General features: G+C 68.6%; 4 protein-coding genes across 4 annotated transcripts; 2 read left to right on the forward strand and 2 right to left on the reverse strand.

The window, feature by feature from the left end:
- Positions 1–3,332: 3,332 nt before the first annotated feature.
- Positions 3,333–4,928, forward strand: ANKRD34C (ankyrin repeat domain 34C). The gene has a single exon (XM_059824165.1). The coding sequence runs from the start codon at positions 3,333–3,335 to the stop codon at positions 4,926–4,928; it is 1,596 nt and encodes a 531-aa protein (XP_059680148.1).
- Positions 4,929–7,054: 2,126 nt separating this feature from the next.
- On the forward strand, positions 7,055–10,524 carry TMED3 (transmembrane p24 trafficking protein 3). Its single transcript, XM_059824145.1, has 4 exons — positions 7,055–7,165; positions 7,308–7,550; positions 8,360–8,608; positions 9,204–10,524. Exons 1-4 carry the CDS (start codon positions 7,055–7,057, stop codon positions 9,438–9,440), a joined length of 840 nt encoding a protein of 279 aa, XP_059680128.1. The 3' UTR covers positions 9,441–10,524.
- Positions 10,525–12,042: 1,518 nt separating this feature from the next.
- Positions 12,043–14,384, reverse strand: LOC132318031 (gonadotropin-releasing hormone receptor-like). Its single transcript, XM_059824146.1, has 4 exons — positions 14,306–14,384; positions 13,313–13,857; positions 12,663–12,867; positions 12,043–12,497 (listed from the first exon to the last, which is right to left on the reverse strand). The coding sequence occupies exons 1-4, from the start codon at positions 14,382–14,384 to the stop codon at positions 12,043–12,045; spliced, it is 1,284 nt and encodes a 427-aa protein (XP_059680129.1).
- A 1,963-nt stretch (positions 14,385–16,347) lies between these two features.
- Positions 16,348–17,717, reverse strand: LOC132318033 (mesoderm posterior protein 1-like). The gene is made up of 2 exons (XM_059824147.1): positions 16,845–17,717; positions 16,348–16,410 (listed from the first exon to the last, which is right to left on the reverse strand). The coding sequence occupies exons 1-2, from the start codon at positions 17,715–17,717 to the stop codon at positions 16,348–16,350; spliced, it is 936 nt and encodes a 311-aa protein (XP_059680130.1).
- Between the last annotated feature and the right edge of the window lie 3,184 nt (positions 17,718–20,901).

A 20,901-nucleotide genomic window follows, 5' to 3' on the forward strand; every position in this document is an offset into this window, starting at 1 on the left:
GGGGATCTCTAGTCCGACCCCCTGCTCCAAGCGGGGCCAGCTGTGGGCTCAGACCAGTTTGCTCACAGCCAGGTCCCACTGGGTCTGGAAACCTTCCCTGGATGGAGACAGCACAGCCTCTCTGGGGAGCCCACGCCAGTGCTGGACGGTCCTCGCAGTGACACCTGGGCACTGTAACACCCGCAGGCCACAGGGCACTGCGGCGGGCACGGGGGCACGGGCAGCATGCACGTACCGGCACACATCCACCCCCGGTGCCTGGGGAGACACGGGCACCAGGGAACACACGTGGCGCAGCTCCACACCCCCGCGTGGGCCTGCAGACCCACAGGGACACGGGCACCCCCGTGCAGACGCCCCCCTGCACGCAGACACACCCTTGCACAGGGGCAGACGTGCAAACACACATGTGCAGGGACATACGGACGCGGACACACAGACGGGGCTGCAGCCCCACGAAGGGACACACACCCACAGCACACCCCCGCAGACGGGCGCCGCGCGCACCCCCCCGCGTACACAGGGAGGCACGCGCCCAGCTCTGCGCCTGTCACCCACGGGGACACACCGTGCACACCCACGGGGACCCCCCCCGCACACCGGCGTGGACACAGACACCTCCGACGTGTGCACACTCGCCCCCCCCCCCCGCACCCAGCGCCTGCACACACACCCCCACGGACAGCGGCACACCCCCCTGCACGCACACCCCCCCACGCACGGGTGGGCACGGACACGCGCCTCCCACTCCCGCACGCCGACACGTGCACATACCCCACGCTCACGGCCCGGCACGCAGACGGACGCGCCCCCCCCCCCCCCCCGCAGGCGGGCAGGAACACAGACCCACACCCCCCGCACAGGGGCACCGCCGCTCCCCGCACCCCCCGGGGGCGGACGCGCCGCCCCCCCGCAGCCCCGCCGCGGGCCGGGCCGGGCAGCAGCGGGCAGGGCCGGCGGGTGACGCAGCCGCCCGGAGCGCACATAAGGGACGAGGCGGGCGGGGGCGCCGGGCCGGCCGGAGGGGCAGCCCGGCACCGGGCACGGAGAACCGGGCAGCGCCAGCGGGCGCCGGCGCGGGGAGCCGGGCAGCAGGTAACGGGCGGGGCGGGGCGCGCCCCCCCCTTCAGCACCTCGGACAGCGCCCGGCGGCAGCGGGGCGGCCCCGGCGGGGGGTCGCGGGCGGCGCCTGCCCCGGGGGGTGCCCGGGGGGTCCCCGGGGCCCGCGTTCGCCGGACCCCGCGGCGGGCAGCGGGAAGGGACGAGGCTGCTCCCGGGCTGGGACGCTCCGGCGGCAGCGCGGGGCGGGGAGCGGGGCCCGGCGGGGAGGTGGAGGCGAGACCGTCAGGGGAGCGACTTCAAACGAGCTGCGGGCTCCCCGAGGGGAAGGGGCCGCGGGCAGCTGCGGGTAGGCTCCGGGGAGGGGGGGTGACACCGCTTCTGCCCTTGAGGGGGGCGATGCCCCCGGTGCCAGCACTTAACAGCAGGTCCCGGAGCTGCAGGATCCGTCCCCGTCCTCCGGGCGGGAAGGGCACGGGCCGGTGGGGAAGGGCAGCGCAGCTCGTGCGCACGGCGGGGGAGGCTTTCGGGGGGGCCCCATGGGCAGAGGCTGCCAAGCGCTTCAGAGCGAAGCAGGCGGGCTGAGACGGGCCCCTCGCGGGGGGGGATGCCGCAGGGAAGGGATGGGCACGGCCCGAGGAGCGGAAACCACTGCTCACAGCTGGGCGGGCAGCAAAGGGCAAGGAGAGCGCGGGACAAGCAGGTGGCAGGGCCCCTGGACACGCCGTGCCTCTGTGATGTTTCCATGGTGCTGGGCGTCTGCTGGTCCCTCCAGCACAGCTCTGAGCTGCTACCTCCGCCTTGCGCACGGAGCCCACCAGGTCTCAGAGCTGCAGGGGATGGGTGTCGGTGCTCAAGAACACGGCAGCAGGGCCGCAAGGCAGTTGGGTTGTGTATGGTGGATGTGGAGCAATGCGCGGGAGCCTTACCTGGCTGAATTCCCCGTAGCCAGCCCATGCCAGGCAGCAGCAGGGAAGCACTTGCCAGCAGAGACGATGCCTGTTGATCCTCCTGAGCCAGCCCTGCTGCAGCAACTGCTGTGGGGGAAGCTGCTCTTCCAGCACTCCCCTACACAAGTGGCTCACACCACCATTAAGCAGCGTGGGGTTACAGACAGCGTGACCGCAGCTGATTAACGTTTCCTTCAGCAGCGAGGAAGCAATGATCGTGGCTCCAGCCCAAGAAGCTATGGGAGATGCTCAGACTGTCTCCAGTGGGCTCTGTGTTACAGCCCGAGGGACAGAGAAGCCATCAGGGCCATCCTGATTTCTCTGGCACCTGGGGAAATCAGCTGCATCCAGGCAAATGTCAGCATGGCTACTGGGGAAGCAGAGCTGGAAAAGAGCAAGGCAAGGTGAACTGAGACATATTGCCAGGGAGCAGCAAGAGCAGAGCTGCTCCGCAAAGGGAGACGAGCCGTAAGCTGAGGGTGACCCCTGCACAGGCTGGGGACCAGACCTCATCAGCAGGGCGGGGACAGGTCAGTGACAGGTCCCATCAACAGTGTTCATCAGGCCAAGGCAAGGTGGCAAGTCAAGTCCCGGGTCAACAAGGGAAGTCCAGCAAAAGTCTGGTCTGACAGGGCTGGATGCAGCCTCAGGCACCTTCGTAGCTCAAACGGAGACTGGGGGTCTGGGCCTGCATTTAAATAGAGCCCCCAGCCCAGGGGCAGAGGTGGGTGGGTGGGTGAGGGTCTCAGGTGAGGCTGGTCAGGGCAATTAAGGCCAACTGGTGCAGTCAGGGCCCTGGCAGCTCAGTCCTGTGGCATGCCTAGAAAGGAAGGCGGCCAGAGGCTCCGTGGCCGATAGAGAAAAATACGGTGCATCCTGAAGATGAGATTATTGAGAGCAGGCCAATACCCCAAAGTAAATGCATGGTACGGCCCTGAGAAGGCAGGGCCGAGACATCTCCCAGCTGGCAAAGATCAGCTCTCTCTCCCCAAGGAGAGCAAGCCTTTCCTCCCGCTGCCGCTCACCTGCCTTGCAGCCCAGGCACCCCCACGGGCAGCAGGAGCCCCTGTGTGCAGGGGGCTGTGGTGCTGCACATGGGCAGGGGGGACGGCTTCGGGGGGCTCCTAGCACCGGGGGGGGGGGGGTGGCCGTGGTCAGAGAGGCCGTGGGACACGGAGCAGTGCCAGGAGTGCGACACCCCTGGGAAGGCAGGGCAGGGGCGAGAGCCAGGGCTGAGGAGCAAGCCTCACCTCTCCTTCATGCTTCCTTCCACAGCTGCCGGCTGATGCTGTCTTTGCCCACCAGTAAGCACTGGCCAGTGCCATGGATGAGGTGACGGAGCTGGAGATGGGGGGGAACTCCCTCCTGAAGGCGGTGTGGCTTGGCCGGCTCCGGCTGACCCGGCTGCTGCTGGAAGGGGGGGCTTACATCAACGAGAGCAACGAGAAAGGGGAGACTGCCCTGATGGTGGCCTGCATCACCAAGCACGTCGACCAGCAGAGCATTAACAAGGCCAAGATGGTGAAGTACCTGCTGGACAACAAAGCCGATCCCAACATCCAGGACAAGTCTGGGAAAACAGCTCTCATGCACGCCTGCATCCGCGGTGCCGGCGGGGATGTGGTGTCCCTGCTGCTGGAGAACGGGGCAGACCCCAGCCTGGAGGACCACTCAGGAGCATCAGCTCTGGTCCATGCCATCAACGCCGATGACAAGGACGTGCTGCAGCACCTCCTGAATGCCTGCAAGGCCAAAGGGAAGGAGGTGATCATTATCACCATGGACAAATCTGCCTCTGGCACCACGACCGCCAAGCAGTACCTGAACGTTCCTCCCTCGCTGGAGTTCAAGGAGAGGGCACCCCCCGAGGCGTGCACAGCACCCTCCAGCGCCCACCTGAAAACTCCCGTCTCGGCACCTTCCCCCACTGAGAAGGAGAGCAGCATCTTCGGCCCACACCTGTCGGACCCCGGGGACAGCCCCTCTGCCAGGTCTGCCGAGGAGCCCCCCTCCCCGGGCCGGAGAGCCAGTGCGGCCAGGAGAGCCCGCCTGCCCCAGCTGAAGCGGCTGCGGTCAGAGCCATGGGGTCTGGTCGCGCCCTCGGTGCTGGCGGCCTCCGCGCACCGTGACGACACGCGGGTCTGCGTGGACGAAGAGGTGATCATGGGCATTGGCGACGTCTCCCTCTCCAAAAAGTCTCCCCTCACCCGGAGCAGCAGCAGCAAGAGCAAGGACCCCTCTCTCTTCCCCCTGGTAGACGAGCAGGCGCTGAGGACGCCGCCAGCCCCTGGGCCGCTGGTGAGGAAAGCAGCCTACGAGAAGAGCCAGGCCACCCACCAGCGCCTGCCCCGAAGGAGCACGGTCCCCGAAGAGCCGGAGAGCGTCGGCTCCGCTGCCACTGGCTCGGCCGCGGCGATGGACACGCTGCACTGGAGGAAGCTGGGCACCGAGCACTATGACTGCGACCCCCAGCTGTCTGGCGTCCCCAGCCCAGCCGAGGCGGGGAAGGTGCCGTCAGAGAGGAGAAAGCTCAGCGGGTCCCACCTGGCCTTGCTGGTCGGCTCGCGGGAGTCCCTGGACAGCATCGCCGGCACATCGCCCCGGACCGTCCGGCGCCGACCCCCCAATTTGCTGGAGAGGCGAGGGTCTGGGACCCTGCTGCTGGACCACATCTCCCACACAAGGCCGGGATATCTGCCCCCCCTGAACGTGAACCCCAACCCCCCGATCCCCGACATCAGCTCCAATGGCAAAGCCTCCTCCCCACTTGCTGCTGGCGTGAAGTCCCTGGTACCCATCGCTCCCAGCTCACCCAGACGGGGAGATTTGAGAGCCAAAAGGAAGCTTCTCCGGAGACATTCCATGCAAGCGGAGCAGATGCGGCAGCTCTCCGATTTCGAGGAAATAGTGGCCCAGTAGCTGTGTCACCATTTCTTTCCCAGGAAGGTTACCAAACCAGTGCTCTCGCTGCAGAAATGTGACGGTTCTCGCACCGAGCGGTTGCCCAGCTCCGGGGAAACACCGGTGGCTGCGGGGGTCAGACCTGTGCCCAGGGGGTGAATCGGGAGGTTCCGCTTGCAGAGCTGTAAGGAGAGCCCGGGCATCCAGCCCAAACAGCTGAAGTGTCTCTCTTGCACTCTTCATTCACTTCTGGACTTCTCCCCAGAAGCGACAACCTGAGAGATCGATCCCAGACCATCTGAGATCATCAGGCTTTGCACAAAGGCTCCTGCCCGCAGTTCACTTATTCCTCACTATTTACAATCCGTTTTTCTTCCATCCTGCTCGTTCTGACACAGAAACCCGTCTGGAGCGCCACGCCAGGGAGCCGTGGGGCTGATGTGTTTGTGAAGTGCCTACCATGAGGGAAAGGAACTCGATGCTGCACGAGGCTGGAAGAGCAGAAATACCCCTCCCTAGCAATTGAATATGCTGGCACCCTCGCTGTGCTGGAGAGGGAGACAATTCTCCGCCTCAGAGATTCCCAAGCACTTTGAAACTCCAGAGGCTGAGCTAAACCTGTTACTGCTGCAAGCCGGTGCCTTCAGTGGGCCTGGATCGGGAACGGGTTTGCCTCTGTCGCTGAAGCAACCAAGGTTCAGGGGCATTTCCCACCACACTGGGCAACTCCAAGCACCAAATTCCTGGGCGGGGAGTGCTCCCAGCTTGTCTGTGTGGGAAGCTTCTGCCAAGGACGGGGGAGCAAGGATGCCAAGTTGCCAAGGATGGCACACAGTGAGCGTCAGGGGTTCATTGCAGCAGGGGAAAGCTGCAGGCACAGCACCGCAGCCAGGACCCTCTCTCCTGCTGACCCAGCTGCAACAACACTCCTTTGGGGCTGGAGCAGAGCTGGGCGAGGGAGGGTGCCTGCATGCAGGCAGGAGGAGGGGGCAGCCGGAGGACAGATCTGCATGGTGCCGGTGTCTGCAGCATCTCTCTGCCCAGCACCGTCCTGAGGCAGTGTGAGTCCGAGCCAGCAAACGCGTCCGCATGGCTGGAGGTGGGGGTGTGACCGCGACTCCTTCCCGGTGCGCAGGGACCCGGGTGCCCAGCCCTGCAGACGGGGCCGTGTGGCACCCCGCTGCGGGACTGGGCCTGCACCAGCAGCACGTGGCAGCTTTGCAGCATCAGGGCAGCAAGACCTTGCACCGCCGGCCCCTCGCCTCCCGCCCCCCAACCCGCACGGCCCCAGCCCCAGCCAGGCACGGGCCGGCGGTGGGGAGCACTCCTCACCCCACGCTCGGTTGGGACTGCGGGCTGGATGTGTGCCGTGGCTGCCGTCAGCCTCGGCCAAACCCAGCGTGCGGAGCCGGCTGCACAGAGTTAAGCCCGTCCCGTGGCCCTGTGCCGCTGACTGGGCGAGCGTTTCGGATCCGCAGCTTACCCCGAACGTTGCACCGCTCATGTGAGCCCAAGCGCGAACAACTCCGGTGGGTTTATTTGACGAAGCCTGACGTGTCCTGATGCCCGCTGCACAGGCAACGTCGCTTTGACAAGCGAGCGGGAGCAGCCTCACCCCGCCGAGCTGATGTCGGATTCTGCCCTTGCCTCAATCAGCCCAGCACGCGCTTCCGTCTGTCCTTCCAAAATGAGCCGCTTCCTCGCCCAGGGCATTAGCCGTCTTTCTCCAGGCTGTTGCACCACTTTGCACAGTTCCTGCACAAAGCAGCATTGCGGTTTGGTTTTAACTGCACGGGAATGTTCTCTGAAAGGGCATTTTAGATTTAAATATGCTCTTTAGAGCAAAGGTGGGCTTATATTTTTACGGCCTTAAAGTTTATACTCTCTGTAGGTCAAGTGTCTTATAGGCGGAATTTCAGGCGTATTTTCCCTATAACAACGACGTTTGTCTTATATTTTAGAGTGTGGAATTTTAAACCCCATAGTTCACCTTTTCCGCTCATTCCTAAATACTCCGACATCTTGCGTTCGTCTTGCCTCAAGCGCCAGTTGACGCCGTTAGCCGGCGATGGGAGACGGCGGTGCCGGTGGCAGGCGGGTCGCCTGCCCGGAGCTGCCTGCCTTCTGGGGGTTGGAGCGGGGGAATGCCGGCGGAATGCCGACCGGGAACGTTTAACGGATCTATTCCAAGGAGCGCGCGTGGGGGGCAGCGGGTCTCGGAGGACGCGGTGACGCAACAGCGCGGGCTTTTTATCGTATGACGCACCGACAACCGCGCTCAGCGCTGCCCCGGGAGCCGCCGTGCGGGGCGCGCCGCTCCGGCCACCCTCCGCCGGGGGCGCCCGGGGGTGCCGGGCCGCGGGGGCGGGGAGGCGCCGCGGGAGGGGCCGCCCCCAGCGGAAGCGGCGCCGGTGCCGGTGCCGGGCGGGCGCCACGTCAGGCGGGGCGGGGCGGGGCCGGTGCGGGCCGAGGCGCGGGGCGCGGGGCGCGATGCGGGCGCTGGCGCTGGCCGCGCTGCTGTGCGCGCTGCGGGCCGGCCGGGCCGGCGGCACCGAGCTGACCTTCGAGCTGCCCGACAGCGACAAGCAGTGCTTCCACCAGGAGCTGGAGCGCGGCCTCAAGTTCACGCTGGACTACCAGGTACTGCCCCGCCCGCCGCCCTCTGCCCGCGTCCCCGGCCCCGCGCCCCTGCCCCTGGTCCCCCACCCGTGCCTTGCCCCTGCCCCGCCCCACCGGGCCCCAGGCAGGGGCCTCTCCCGTGCACCCCCCAGGTACCCCCCAGCTACTCTCCCGTGCGCCCCCAATGTACCGCCCAGCTCCCCTCCCGTGCGCCCCCCGTGCGCCCCCCAGCTCCCCTCCCGTGCGCCCCCCGTGCGCCCCCCAGCTCCTCTCCCGTGCGCCCCCCAGCTCCCCTCCCGTGCGCCCCCCGTGCGCCCCCCAGCTCCTCTCCCGTGCGCCCCCCAGCTCCTCTCCCATGCACCCCCCGTGCGCCCCCCCAGCTCCTCTCCCGTGCGCCCCCCAGCTCCTCTCCCATGCACCCCCCGTGCGCCCCCCCAGCTCCTCCCCCGTGCGCCCCTCAGCTCCTCTCCCGTGCACCCCCCAGCTCCCCCCCACGCTGCACAGGGAGACGTTCCCAGCCCTGGCCCATGCCCGGCGGTGCCGCCTCAGAGCCAGTCTGGGGTGTGCCCACAGCAGCCCCTGACCCAGCCATCAGGGCTGTCCCCCTCTCCAGGCACCCCACCTGAGCTTCAGGCACCGTGGGGCACCGCTTCCCCTGGGGCTCCCCCAGCCTGGGCCCCCGTCCCGTGGCGGGCAGCCATGGGCACGGTGCCTGCTTGCCAAGGGCACGGCTGTGCACACAGGCACGGGGCCGGGCAGAGCCGCTCCCTCCGGGGCGGGAGGCTCTCGCCATGTGGTTTGGCAGCTGCCACCTGTGTCTCCTTGCGCAGGTGATCACGGGGGGACACTACGACGTGGACTGCTATGTGGAGGACCCCAACGGCAGGACGATCTACAAGGAGACCAAGAAGCAGTATGACAGCTTCCCGCACCGCACCGAAGTCAAGGGCGTCTACACCTTCTGCTTCAGCAACGAGTTCTCCACCTTCTCCCACAAAACCGTCTACTTCGACTTCCAGGTGGGCGACGAGCCACCAATCCTGCCCGATATGAGCAACCGCGTCACCGCCCTGACACAGGTGGGTCACTGCACACTGCCGCAGGAGGAAGGTCCTGCCACAGCTCCTGCTTGCGGCCAAACGGCCCCACAGGACGGCGGTTGGGGGCTCGTTCACCTTCCCCTCCGCCAAATGCAGAAGTGCCAACTGCCAGCCAACCGCCCCGCCGCGTGCAGGCCACGTCCTCCTCCCAGCGGTGCGGGCAGAGAGGGTCGGGGAGGGCTGCTCTGGGTCTGAACCTCCCCGGGCCTGAGCGCCCAGTTTCCATCCCGCCCGCACAAGGGAAGTGCAGCAAAGCTTTTCCATTGCTTGGCATGAGCCCACGGGGATGGCTACACCCTGGGCTGGGACCCAGACCCTGCCCTTGGCCCCCAGCGCCTCGGCAGGGCTCTCGGTTGTGCCCCGGTGCTCACAGCAGGCTCGCTTCACCAGCCGGTCTCCAGCGTTGCCCTCCTGAGCAGAACCCTCTCAGGTCGGGGCTGGCGGAGACCCAGCGGCACAAGGTGCTGCTGTCCTGCTCTCGGGTGCCCCAGCACAGTGCTCAGCTCCCTCGGTCACAAGCGCCGGGCCCGAGCTGTGCTGCATCAGGAGCGATGGAGCGTGCTTGTCTCCCCAGATGGAGTCCGCCTGCGTCACCATCCATGAGGCTCTGAACACGGTGATCGACTCCCAGACTCACTACCGCCTGCGGGAAGCGCAGGACCGGAGCAGAGCCGAAGACCTCAATGGCCGCGTCTCATACTGGTCGGTCGGGGAAACCCTCATCCTCTTTGTGGTCAGCATTGGGCAAGTGATGCTGCTCAAAAGCTTCTTCACTGAGAAGAGACCCGGCAGCGGTGGGGCCGGCACCTAGAGCTGCAGCCGTTCTGCGCCCGAACTGCGGGGGGGAGCGGGCAGGCCGCCTTCCCCTGGGTCACACTTTACCTCTGTTTTTCACAAGGTGCTGCCATGGGGAGGTGGCTGGGGGGGAACAACAGGTGGAAAATGGGCACCCAAGCACAGGTGTCCCCTGGCCAATGCCCCCAGCATCACCTCCCGCTTTGCCTTCGCCTGCCCTGCGCCCCCTCCCCTCGCCCAGCCGGTCTGTCCCCGCTCTCCAGCTCCACCGGCCGCACTGGGGTTTGGCGTCAACGCTCTGGCCCCTTGTGTGACGCCTGGTGCACCTTCAGAGCCCGACGTGACTGCAAGGTGCAGCCTGGCATCCAGCAAGGCCACGCGCTGCCCACGCACACCCGGCGGGGCGGGGAGCTCTGCCCAGGCCAGCGAGGGGACGGGGCAGCGCTCACCCACCCAGCGCCCACCTCCGGAGCGCTCCTGCACCGAGCCAAGTGCTCTTAGCCCGGAGGAGAGCGGCCCTGGGGGGCTCTGTGCCTGCAGGCAGAGGAGGGGTGAGCACAGCTCCCTTTTTTCCCCGGGGCAGGCAGGGCACTCCCCGCAGCAGGGCCAAAGCCGGCAGCAGCGTCCCAGGAGCCGCTGGCTCAAAAACGGAGGCGAGGTTTCAGCCAGGGGCTTTTTGCTTGGTGATTTCCTTTGCTTTGCCAGCCCCCGTCCTCACAGCGAAGCATTTCCCAGGCCCTTCTCCACTGCAGGAGCAAGTGGCATGCCCCCTACAAGATGGTACTTTCATACTTACACGAGTCCACGCCGGGGCTGGGGCTGTGCCCGGTAGACAGCGGGAGCAGGCACAGCTCTGCCCAACCCATGCCGAGGAAGCCCCATCCCTCCCCCAGCAGCAGTGAGGACACCCCACACCCCTGGGACTGCAGCCCCATTCCCTCTAGCCCCACAAAGCAGAGACCCCCGCAAGAGCCCTGGGGAGACCAGTGTGCCGGCCGCCACCGCCAGCCCTCAAGCGGGTGCGGGATCGCTCTTCCAGAGCCGGAGCAGCACCACTGGCGTTTTACTTTGCCACTTCGTAATAAACCCCTGCGACCGTGGTTCGCACTGCCGTTATTGGGCACCGCTCCCGGGATGGACAACCAGGTACGGCCATGGCTGCTGCCGCGCTGGCTGTCCCTGCCTGCAACGGGCCTTGCCTGTTCCTGCCTCATCGGGCACTCAACCCCCAGCGCTCTGCAGACAGGCTCGTCACCCGCCGGGTGATGCCAGTCTCGCCCCTGGCCCTCGGGAGGTCCGCTGTCCAAGAGGGAATGTTTTGGTGCAGCCAGTTACCGCAGCCCTCCCCTGCTGCCCGCCCGCCTGCAGCCCTGCCACACGCCGGCTGAGCGTGCTCCTGGCGCAGGACCAGAGCCGGGGAGACCCCGGCAGCAGGAGCGGCCCTCCTGGCCGTCCCCCCGCTGATGTGGCCACCTCACGCACAAGGCCATGCTGTCAGCAGGGGCTTCCCCGGGGCTATGGGCAAATCCATAGGTCTGGGTCCCCGCTGGCGGTGAGGGAGCCCAGTGACCCACTGCAGCAAAGTGGGGAGCCCCAGGCAGGCGCTGTCTGGAGTCGGCCTCTTGCTTCAGTCCTGGCTCCGGCAAACGCCAGCTCTGCCGGTAACTCTTCCCCGAGGCCAGAGGGATGCCGGGGCCGTTCCCTTGAGCCGTCCCTCACCCCTGGCATTGATCCTGGCACCGCAGGGAGCGCTCAGACCAGCTGCTCAGGGGTGCAGGGGGGGAGCGAGGGGCCCAGGCACCCACAGCCCCTGCTTGAGACCTGGGGCTACAGCCCCCTCCCCACCTCCCCAGCCCTGCCAGCCACACCAGCTCCCGCGGCAGCACTGGCCTTGGGGCAGTTGCTGCGCAGCTGGGAGCAGCCGGGCTCCCGTGCCTTGCAATGACCTTCGGCAGGAGCCAAGAGCTCCCGTTTCGAGCGGAGCCGCCGGCGGGTGCAAGGCTGCTGCAGGCAGCGCGGCACCCTGGGACTGCTGCCAGTTCGGCGCCGCCAGTGGGGACCAGCCCCGCACCGCATCGGGACCAGGAGCCCTACAGGGACGAACGGCCCCAGCAGCCGCTGCAGAGAGGGCAGCACCCAGCCCTGGCCAACCTGCAGGGTGCCCTCGGAGCTGCCCCTCCCTGGGGGTCCTGGGACCACCCCACGGCAGGGGCAGGAGCAGCCAGGACCGGCCGCCCCTGAGGCCAGCAGGTTGGGGCTCCCACCCAGACCATCCCCAGCAGCGCTGGCTCTGGGGACCCCAGCCCAGCTCACGGCCAGGCACACAGGCAGGACGGGAGGTGGCCGTGGGACACTTTATTGCTGTGCTGGACTCTGCTGCAGCAGCTGCGCAGGGCTTGGCAGGCACAGAGAGAGGAGAGGAGACCGGGGGGCACCCACGCTGGCCCCCTTGCCCACAGAGGTGCTTTGGGGCATGGGAAGAGAGCAGCAGTGGCCCCGTCACCGCCAGGCCCATCCTGCCCTCACTGTCCTGTGGCTGGGCCCCTCCTGCCCGCAGCCTCAGTGCCCACTGACCACCCCGGGGCATCCCCGTGGGCATGGGGCCGTCCGTGCCCGGCTCACAGGGAGCTGCTCTGGCAGGAGCTGGCCCCAGCGGGCAGCCCCGTCCCAGTGGGCACCCGCTGCCCCTGCACCCCTGCGGCACCCCGCTTGGGCAGCAGCGAGGAGTCCGAGCAGCGGAAGGAGCCGGTGGCTGGGGAGGGCGGTTGGGGCTCGGGGCCATGCCCGCAGGGGCAGCCCCAGCCCCTCCGGAAGGGGATGGTGAAGAGCCCATAGGTGATGGGGTCCAGGCACGCGTTGAAGAGGCCGAAGATGAAGAGGATGTGGGTGAGGGCCGGTGAGACCGTCTTCTCCATGGCCCGCGGGCAGAACCAGTACCACAGCCCCAGCAGGTAGTAGGGGGTCCAGCAGAGGATGAAGGAGGAGACGATGACCAGGCTCATCTTCAGCGTGCGCAGCCGTGCCCGCGGGATGTTGTTCCTGGAGCACCGCAGCGACACGTCCCGGGAGGAGACTGGGGGGGCGTGACCCGTGAGCAAGGGACACTTAGCTGCCCGGATGGGACAGGGACCCCACACCCCAAAGGAAGGCCAGGGTGTCCCCGCTGCTCCCCCTGCCCAGGGTCCCTGCAAAGCCCCCCAGGTGTGGGGACATGGCAGCCCGGTGCCCAGGCACTCACAGAGGCTGGAGCCCATGCGCCGGGAGATCTCCAGGAGGATGCGTGCATAGCAGCAGACCATGATGAGCAGCGGCAGCAGGAAGAGGCAGGTGAAGCCGAGCATGTTGTAGAGGGTCTCGTGCCAGGGCTGGGGGAAGCTGCCCCGCGTGGTGCACTGGGTGAAGTTGTGCGGGGGGCGGAGGGTGACCGTGCGGAAGAGGAACAGCTGGAGGCAGAGCAGAGGTGGGATGGTAGCCCCCTCCCCGGGGCCACGGGATGACGGGGGACCCCGTGCCTCCCAAAGGCAGGGCACCAGGGTCCTGGGCCAGGGACCACTGGAGCCAGGGGGTCAGACCCTGCCCAGGGGAGCGGGACCTGCAATCGCCCCTGCGCCAGCTCAGCTCCCCACTCCCGGGGGGCCAGGGCACACAGCGGCAAGGGGGGGCAGAGCTGGGTGGAGGGGGGGACACTGCTGCAGCCCCTCCTTCGCCGCCCATCTTGACTACCTCTCCTCCAAGCCCTCTCCACACCCATCCCACAGGGCTCGCAGTGGTGCCAACCCTGGGAGCAACACCAGCCGGCACAGCCGGGCTCCCCAGCAGATGGCACAGGGGCCGGGCAAGCGTTTGCCAAGGGGCATGGGGCTGGAGAGGAGCCCTGGGGACGGGTACCTGCGGCACCGAGAGCCCCGCGCTGAGGAGCCAGGCGACGTAGAGCATGATGCGGTTCCTCCTCCGGGCGCTGGCAATGGCCAGTGGGCGCAGGATGGCGGCCTGCCGGTCCAGGCTGATGACGACGGTGACGAAAGCGGAGGCGTACATGGCCAGCAGCCGGAGGTACATGAGGAGGCGGCAGGCCAGGTCGCCTGCCCGCCACTGCAGCGTGATGTTCCAGATGGCATCCAGCGGCATCACAGCCACCGTCACCAGCAGGTCGGCGGCAGCCAGGTGCAGCAGCAGCAGGCGGATGTGGGAGCGCCGGCCACCTCGCCGGCCCCCCGCTGCCCGCAGCACTGCCAGGTTACAGCCGGCAGAGAGGGCGAAGAGGGCAAAGGTGACGGCCACGCGGGCCTGGGCGGCGGGGGAGAAGGTGGGCAGCTGCAGAGGCTCCTCGCCCCCCTCGGCCCGGGGGCTCCAGGTGCAGTCCCACTCGGGGGGCGGCAGGATGCCGGCGCTGGCATTCCCCGCTTCAGGGTCTGGGTCTGGCCGTCCCCTTCCTGCCGCGACAGGCAGACAGGCAGCGGCAGCCTGACTGGAGGGGGCCCTGGGGTGGGGGCTCGGGGGGGGACGACAGGTCACGCTCAGCATAGGACGCCGCGTCCCCTGGAGCCCTGTTCCCTGCACAGAGCCGCAGTGCCGCACCAGGACCCCCACCCCAGCTCACTGCGTTCCCATCTTCAGCTGCTCTCTGCATCCCTGCTGCTCTTCCAGAGCCCCCAGCAGCCCCCACCCCACAGAGCTATGGGGGGTCCTTGGCACCAGGCAGGGCAGGGGGAGGTGGTCTCAGCTGACCCCAGTCCACTGCCTACCCCAGGCCATTTCTGCTGCCTATCCATTCCCCACCCCAGAGCATCCCTCATGGTCCTGCATGGGGACAGAGACCCCCCCCAGCCCAAAGCTGGATCCCCTGGGGGACCAGGTGCCCACTCCCCCCACCCACCTCACCTCCAGCCAGGGAGTCCTGCTCAGCACCGCTCAGCCAGGCCATGTCGGGGCCACTGCTCACACGCTGCTGGGTCTCCATGCCAAGGGCTCCTGCATCCGCGCCGTGCCTGGCAGAAGCGAACCGGTGGGGGCCAGGGAAAGAGGGGAGCAGGGCAGGTACCACTGTCACGCCGGCACCTGTGGCCACCTCAGCGCCTGCCGCTGGGCCACGCTCAGCAGGCAGCCGGTGGGATGCCCTTGGTAGCTCAAGTTGCTCCTTGACGTAGCCAGCCTGCTTGGAACGGCTTGGTCCTTCACCCCACGCCACCCACCCACACAGACACGGAAGCGTGCACAGTGTGTGCACGCACACACACGCAGACACACAAAGACTCAAATGCACATTCCCGTTGATGCACACACAGATGCACATGTGCATGCACGCACGTGTGCACACACAGCTCTGCCCGGAGGTCTGAGTCCCTCTACTCCCCACCCACAGTCAGGCAGCTCAGTCCCCCCTCTCCTGCTCCCGCTGCACGGGCTCATCCCAAATCCCATCCTGACGACGCGGGGCTGGCGTGGCCCTGCTCAGCACCTTGGGTGTCTGCCTGCCCCAGGAAACCCACCTGGGTCAGCCCCCACCCAGGGCAGGGCAGTAGGTGCCCAGGGCAGCGGGGCCAGGGCGCTGGGTGAGGAGCCAGGCAGAGGGAGCTGCCCCACAGCCGTGGGACGGAGCCCCCCAGCCCGAGCAGCCCCAGCCCGGGGGGGAAGGACCTGCCCCAGCCCCCAGCCCGGGTGGGTGCTGCAGCCTGCCCTCCCGGGGCTGGGACTGCTGCTGCCAGGGCTGGGCATTGGGGTGCACAAAGGCTTCTCACTTTGGGGTGCATCATTTGGGGGGGCCCAGAGACCCACAGGTCTCTTGTCCCAGCCCTGCCTCTGCCAGGCTGCCCCAGACTGTGGCTGTCCCCACGGCTGGAGCATGTCCCCATGGACAGAGTGTGCCCCCACGTGCCCTGAGCCCTGGCTGGGGGGGGGGGAGAGCTGCAGCCTTGGGGGGGGGGGGGGGAGGCCGCTTTGCATCTCAAAGGCTTCACCCCCCTGGCAGAGGGAATTAACATTATTAGCAAGTCATTTCACAGATAAGTGGGGCTCATTAGCCCTGCAGACCCCCTGCCCCCGAGCCCCCGGAGTGGGCGGAGAAGGGCCCCCCCGGCACATTAGCACCCGGCTGTGGGCCCCACCAGGCTCCCCGCAATGCACTCCCCGGGCCCGGCCGGCCGCAGTCCCCCCACCCCGCAGGGAGCCGCCGAGGGGGCTGGGGGGCAGAGGGGCCCCCAAGCAGCCCCCCTGCTCTCCCCTCCGCCTGCGGGGTCTCCAGCCCGAAGGGGCCCTTCCCTGCGGCTGCACCCCAAATACCCACATTTAACCTGCGCTGTGGGGGCTCTCACAGGCACCAGGCACGGGGGTGCAGGCGACTCCCAGCTCACACTGAGCCCCGGGGCTGGATCCGGAGGGTGCTGGGGACCCCCCCCGGCCGGGGGACAGGCCCCGGGGCAGGAGGTGTCTCTCCCGATACCCCCCCACAATCGCTTCCCCAGATGTTGTGCGGCCACCCCGCAGCTGCCTGCCGCGGTCCCCAGCGCCCGCAGCCCGGCAATGCGGGGCTGAACCCCTGCGCAGCCCCTGCCCAGGCCCGGCAGGATGCCCGTGGCCTGCCCTGCTGCAGAGCGGGACCGCCACCAGCTCAGCCACCCTCTCCCGGCCCCAAACCCGCTCCCGGAGCCGACGCAGTGGCCCGGGCACGCTGCACCCCATCCCATGCCCGCTCCAGCCGCAGAACAGCCACGCGGTGACACACGGTGGGGCACAAGGGTTTATTTATGTACAGTCGCAGCCGCCCCAGCACGTCCAGCACAGCTCCAGGCTCACACAAGAGGCAGCTCGTCCCCCCCACCTCCCAGCAGTCCGGGGGGGACACGCGTCCCCCGAGCTGCAGGCATCCGGACGGTGCGTCGTGGGGCCACGTGGCAGCGGGTGCTCCGGCACCAGGGAGTCAGGGATCAGTCCTGGGGCTGCGGCGGGAGCAGAGCCTCCAAGAGAGAGAGCAGGTCCGCAGAGAGCTCCTGGGGGGATGAGAGGGGGGGGTGAGAGGGTAAATGGCCAGGGCAGGGGTCCAGGGCAGGGCCGGGGTCTCGGGGGGAACAGGAATGGGGGCTGACAGACCCCACCTGCCAGGAGGGGTCCCGGTCAGGGACAAGCAGGACCACGGCCTCAGGTCTGTCCCAGCTGATGGGACCCCAACAAACATGAGGGAGGGTGGCACCAGGGAGGATCGGAGCAAGTTAAGGGATCCGCATGCACCCGCTGCAGGCAGGAGAGGGACACCTCTCCATTCCCAACCCCACACAAGTCTGTTGTTACCCCAAAACCAGCCCCCACACTGCCCCAAGCCAACGGCTGGGGGGCTCCAAGCCCACCATGCAGCTGAGCCCTGCCCCATGCCAGCCCCATGCTGGGGGCCACCCAGGCTCACCCCGACCCCTGCCAGCACACGTACCTGGGTGACTGTCCCTGCATCCACCAACTCCGGCAGCATCAGCCCTGCGTCCAGGAGGGGGTCGCCAGGGAGGTCCGGGGGGGCCCCTGCCCCTGCACAGTGAGGAGGGGACAGCCAGGAGGACGTGTTGGGGGTGACAGCCCCATACAGCTCCGAGGGTGTCCCCATGGCAGGGATGTAAGGGGGCGACCCCCAGGCCCGTGTCCCCATGTCGGAAACCCCAAGCACCTCTGGGGGGGTCCCCGCAGTGGGGCCATAGCGGGGTGATCCCCAGGCCCCTGTCCCCATGCCAGCAGCCCTGTGCAGCTCCGGGGGGGTCCCCACTACAGGAGGTGATCCCCAGCCCACAGTGCTGGGGGGCGAAGCCTCCTGTGGAGCAGGGGCCGGCGAGTGCAGGCGGGGGTCCGGAGGCTGGCAGCACCCCAGGCCCTGGGGACAGAGGGGGCAGTGCTGGGGGGCCACCCCCCGCCGCCGGGCCAGCACCTCCTCGCTGAGCCCCAGCAGGGCCGAGAGGTGGGCGATGTAGCGGATGGCGAGGCGCAGGGTCTCGATCTTGGTCAGGCTCTGCCCCGCAGGTGCCAGCGCGGGCGGCAGGTAGTGCCGCAGCCGCAGCAGCGCCTGTGCCAGCCGCCGCATCCGCAGCTTCTCCCGCTCGCTGGCGCTCTGCCGCGGGCCTCCAGGCCCCAGGCCCCGGACCCCCTTCCTGCCCCCGGGGCCACCCCGCAGGCGGGGGGCGGCGGGGCCGCAGCAGGGTCCCCGGGCAGTGGCGGGGGACGAGAGGCCGCAGGAGTCGGGCGAGGGTGCGGGCGAGCTGCTGCTGTAGCCCTCGGGGTCCGGGGGTCCGCGGCAGCCCCAGTCCTGCAGCAGTGCCATGCCAGCGAGCGGGAGGCCGGGAGCTGCTGAGCGAGCCATGGCTGTGGGGCCGTGTGCCGGCGTCCCCCAGCTGCCCCGGCTTTATGCGGGGCCAGAGGTGTGAAGTGGCACCTTCGTGGCCGGCATCAGCAGCACTTCAAAGGCCGGTGGGGGCCGAGGGCAGCCGGCTTTGAACACGCGGGTGACGAATTTTACCCCAGCAGTGTGAGGCTGCTCTGGGCTGCCCACCCCCCGGCATCCCTCACCCCCCCACACCATCCTGAGGCTGGGGCTTGGGCCCCACACTGGGGTCTGCAGCGGGACTGTAATGGGTCTGCAGCGGGGTCTGCAATGGGGTTGGCAGCGGGGTCTGCAGCAGCGCCTTCACCAGGGTCTGCAGCGGGGGCTGAGCAGGGGGCTGCTGGGGGGTCTGCAGGGGGGTCTGCTGTGGGGTCTGCTGGGGGGTCTGCAGGGGGGTCTGCAGGGGGGTCTGCTGTGGGGTCTGCAGGGGGGTCTGCAGGGGGGGAGCGAGCTGCAGCCGTGCCAGGACTGCGTGTCCACGTCCCCCACCACGCAGCGTGGCCCCAGCCGGGCATCCCCGGTGCCCAACGTGGCTCTGCGGGACACCGACCCCCGCGCCCGGTGCCGGGGGGGGGCACGGCCCACCCCCCCCGCGGCAGGTCCCCCGCAGCCCCCGCTAATGGCGTTTCACACGCAGCCCCTAATGAGCCCGGCCGCCCGCTGAGCCCCGGCGCGGAGCCGCGGCCGCAGCCCGGTGCCGGCGGGTGCCGCGGAGGAGCGGCCCGGGCGCGGTGACCCCCGCGGGGGGGGCGGGCGGGGCGGGGCTGGGAGGGGCCCCCCCGCCGCGTTCCCAGGCCCCGCAGGTGTCGGCGCCGGCGGGTGCGAAGGTTTCCAGGGAAACCCGGCCCCGCCGCGGGAAGGCAAAGCCATCAGGGAGCGGGCGGGGGGGCCGCGGCAGCGCCCGCCGCACCGGCACGGACCCCCGGCAGCGGGGCCCCGCCGTGCCTCGGGGTGCGGGACCCCCACACGGCGGTGGGCACGGGACCCCCGTCCCGGGCGGGCACAGCCCGGGGGTACGGCGGTGGGCACGGGATCCCCGTACCGGGCGTGCACAGCCCGGGGGTACGGCGGTGGGCACGGGACCCCCGTCCCGGGTGGGCACAGCCCCGGGGGTACGGCGGTGGGCACGGGACCCCCGTCCCGGGCGTGCACAGCCCGGGGGTACGGCGGTGGGCACGGGACCCCCGTCCCGGGTGGGCACAGCCCCGGGGGTACGGCGGTGGGCACGGGACCCCCGTACCGGGTGGGCACAGCCCCGGGGGTACGGCAGTGGGCACGGGACCCCCGTCCCGGGCGTGCACAGCCCGGGGGTACGGTGGTGGGCACGGGACCCCCGTACCGGGTGGGCACAGCTCGGGGGTACATCGGTGGGCACGGGACCCCCGTCCCGGGCGTGCACAGCCCCCCCAATATCGGGTGTGCTTAGGACCCCCCCCGAACCAGGTGTGCACAGCCCCTCTGCAATACCGGGCATCAGACACAGAGCTGGCCATGGGGCACGGAGCTGGCAGTGGGGCACAGAGCTGAGCACAGGGCTGGCAGTGGGGCACAGCGCCGGGCATGGGGCAATGCGCCTGCAGCGGGGTGCAGGGCTGGCCCCTCCCCAGGGAGTTGCTGGCGACACGGCAGTGAGCCAGCACTTCATTGCTCACCGGCTCATGCTTCCCAGTGGTCACATGAAGCTTGTTCAGTTTTCCTTGGCAATGCCATGACACGGAGGTGACGAGATAAATCCTGCTTATCGCTCAGCACCGGCTGAGCGCTCCTGCCATCCTGGCTGCGCTCACCAGAGCCTGGCATGCTGTTCAGCCCCGTGGCAGCCCCAGGTGCCCCGGCCCTGTGGGGAGCCTGGGCAGGGGCATTGCTGGCGTTTCAAAGCCCCGTTGTGCGGGTGTCGCAGGGGCCTGGGCGTCCAGCAGTGCAGCAGGTGTGGGGACGGGGCGCTGACCTGCGGCGGTCCCTTCCTGCCTCCAAGCATGCCGTGGCACCCAGCCCTGGTGTTGCTCAGAGCCACGTGCACCCCGAGGCGTCATCCCTGCAGCCCAGCCTCCAGCTGAGCCCTGCTCCCAGCACGCACACCGCCTGCTAGGCGACATGAGGATATTGGCATCTGAACTGGCCATTACCTCACCACGGGCATTGCAGAGTGGCACAAAACCGCCGGAGTTAATTGCTATTAATCCCATCCACCCTCTCACCGGAGGAAGTGCCATGCCGTTGCCCCATCCAAGCTCCAAGGGCACCGATGCCGACCCAGACCCACAGCACATCTTTGGGTGCACAGATATCTGATGCCGTCCCAAAGCCCATCTGCGGGACTGGGGGCTGCTGGGGGGGTTCAGCAGCAGCCTGGCCCCGAGAGCATGGCAGGGTGCTCTGCGGGGTGTTCTGCACCCAACAGCACAGCCTGGGGCACAGCCCCTTCCCCACGCACCCCTCGGTACTGCCCTGGCCCTGCTCCCCCCCATTCCCAGGCCCCCTCCTGCGTCTCATTAGCTGATGAGCTCCCGGGTAATGAGTTCTGCGGCCCCGCTGGGCAGCCGCTTCCCACCTCCCTCTGTGTTTAGACAAGTGCTGCAGCACGGCTGGGCTGTGACAGCGCTGGCCGTGGGGTCAGAGCCCCCCCTGAGGGAGAGCCCACAGCCCCTCACCCCTCAGGAGAGGCGGGGTCCCCCCACATCCCTCCAGTCCGTACTGATGCAACGCAGGCACAGGGCCATGGGGCGGACGTGGCAAGGTCATTGGGATGGAGCTTGGCTGTAGAGCCGCAGGGCTCCTGACAGTGCTGGGGCCAAAGCCCTCCCAAGGCGGTCAGTGCCCGGCTCAGACCTGTGCCCCCAGGATCAGCCAGCCCTCCCGTGAGGGGGTCCCGCCGGGCCCTCCCCAGGACACCTTACTGTCTGCCTTGGACCCGCTGTCCCTGCTCCAGCACCTCCCGGGGGTCAGATGCCTGCGTGGCTCCTGGCCCTGGCTGCACACTCTTGTACCTCCGGCCGGGACGGGGATGGCTGGCAGGGATGGTGCCCAGAGGCTGTGCCCAGCCCAGGGGAGAGTGTGACAAAAGCAGCCCAGCAAACAGCCCTCTGCAGCCGGGAGCGCTGGCCACCCCAGAGCTGGGTGAGCA

Source organism: Gavia stellata, chromosome 13, assembly GCF_030936135.1.
Source record: "Gavia stellata isolate bGavSte3 chromosome 13, bGavSte3.hap2, whole genome shotgun sequence".
NCBI classification, from domain to species: Eukaryota; Metazoa; Chordata; class Aves; order Gaviiformes; family Gaviidae; genus Gavia; species Gavia stellata.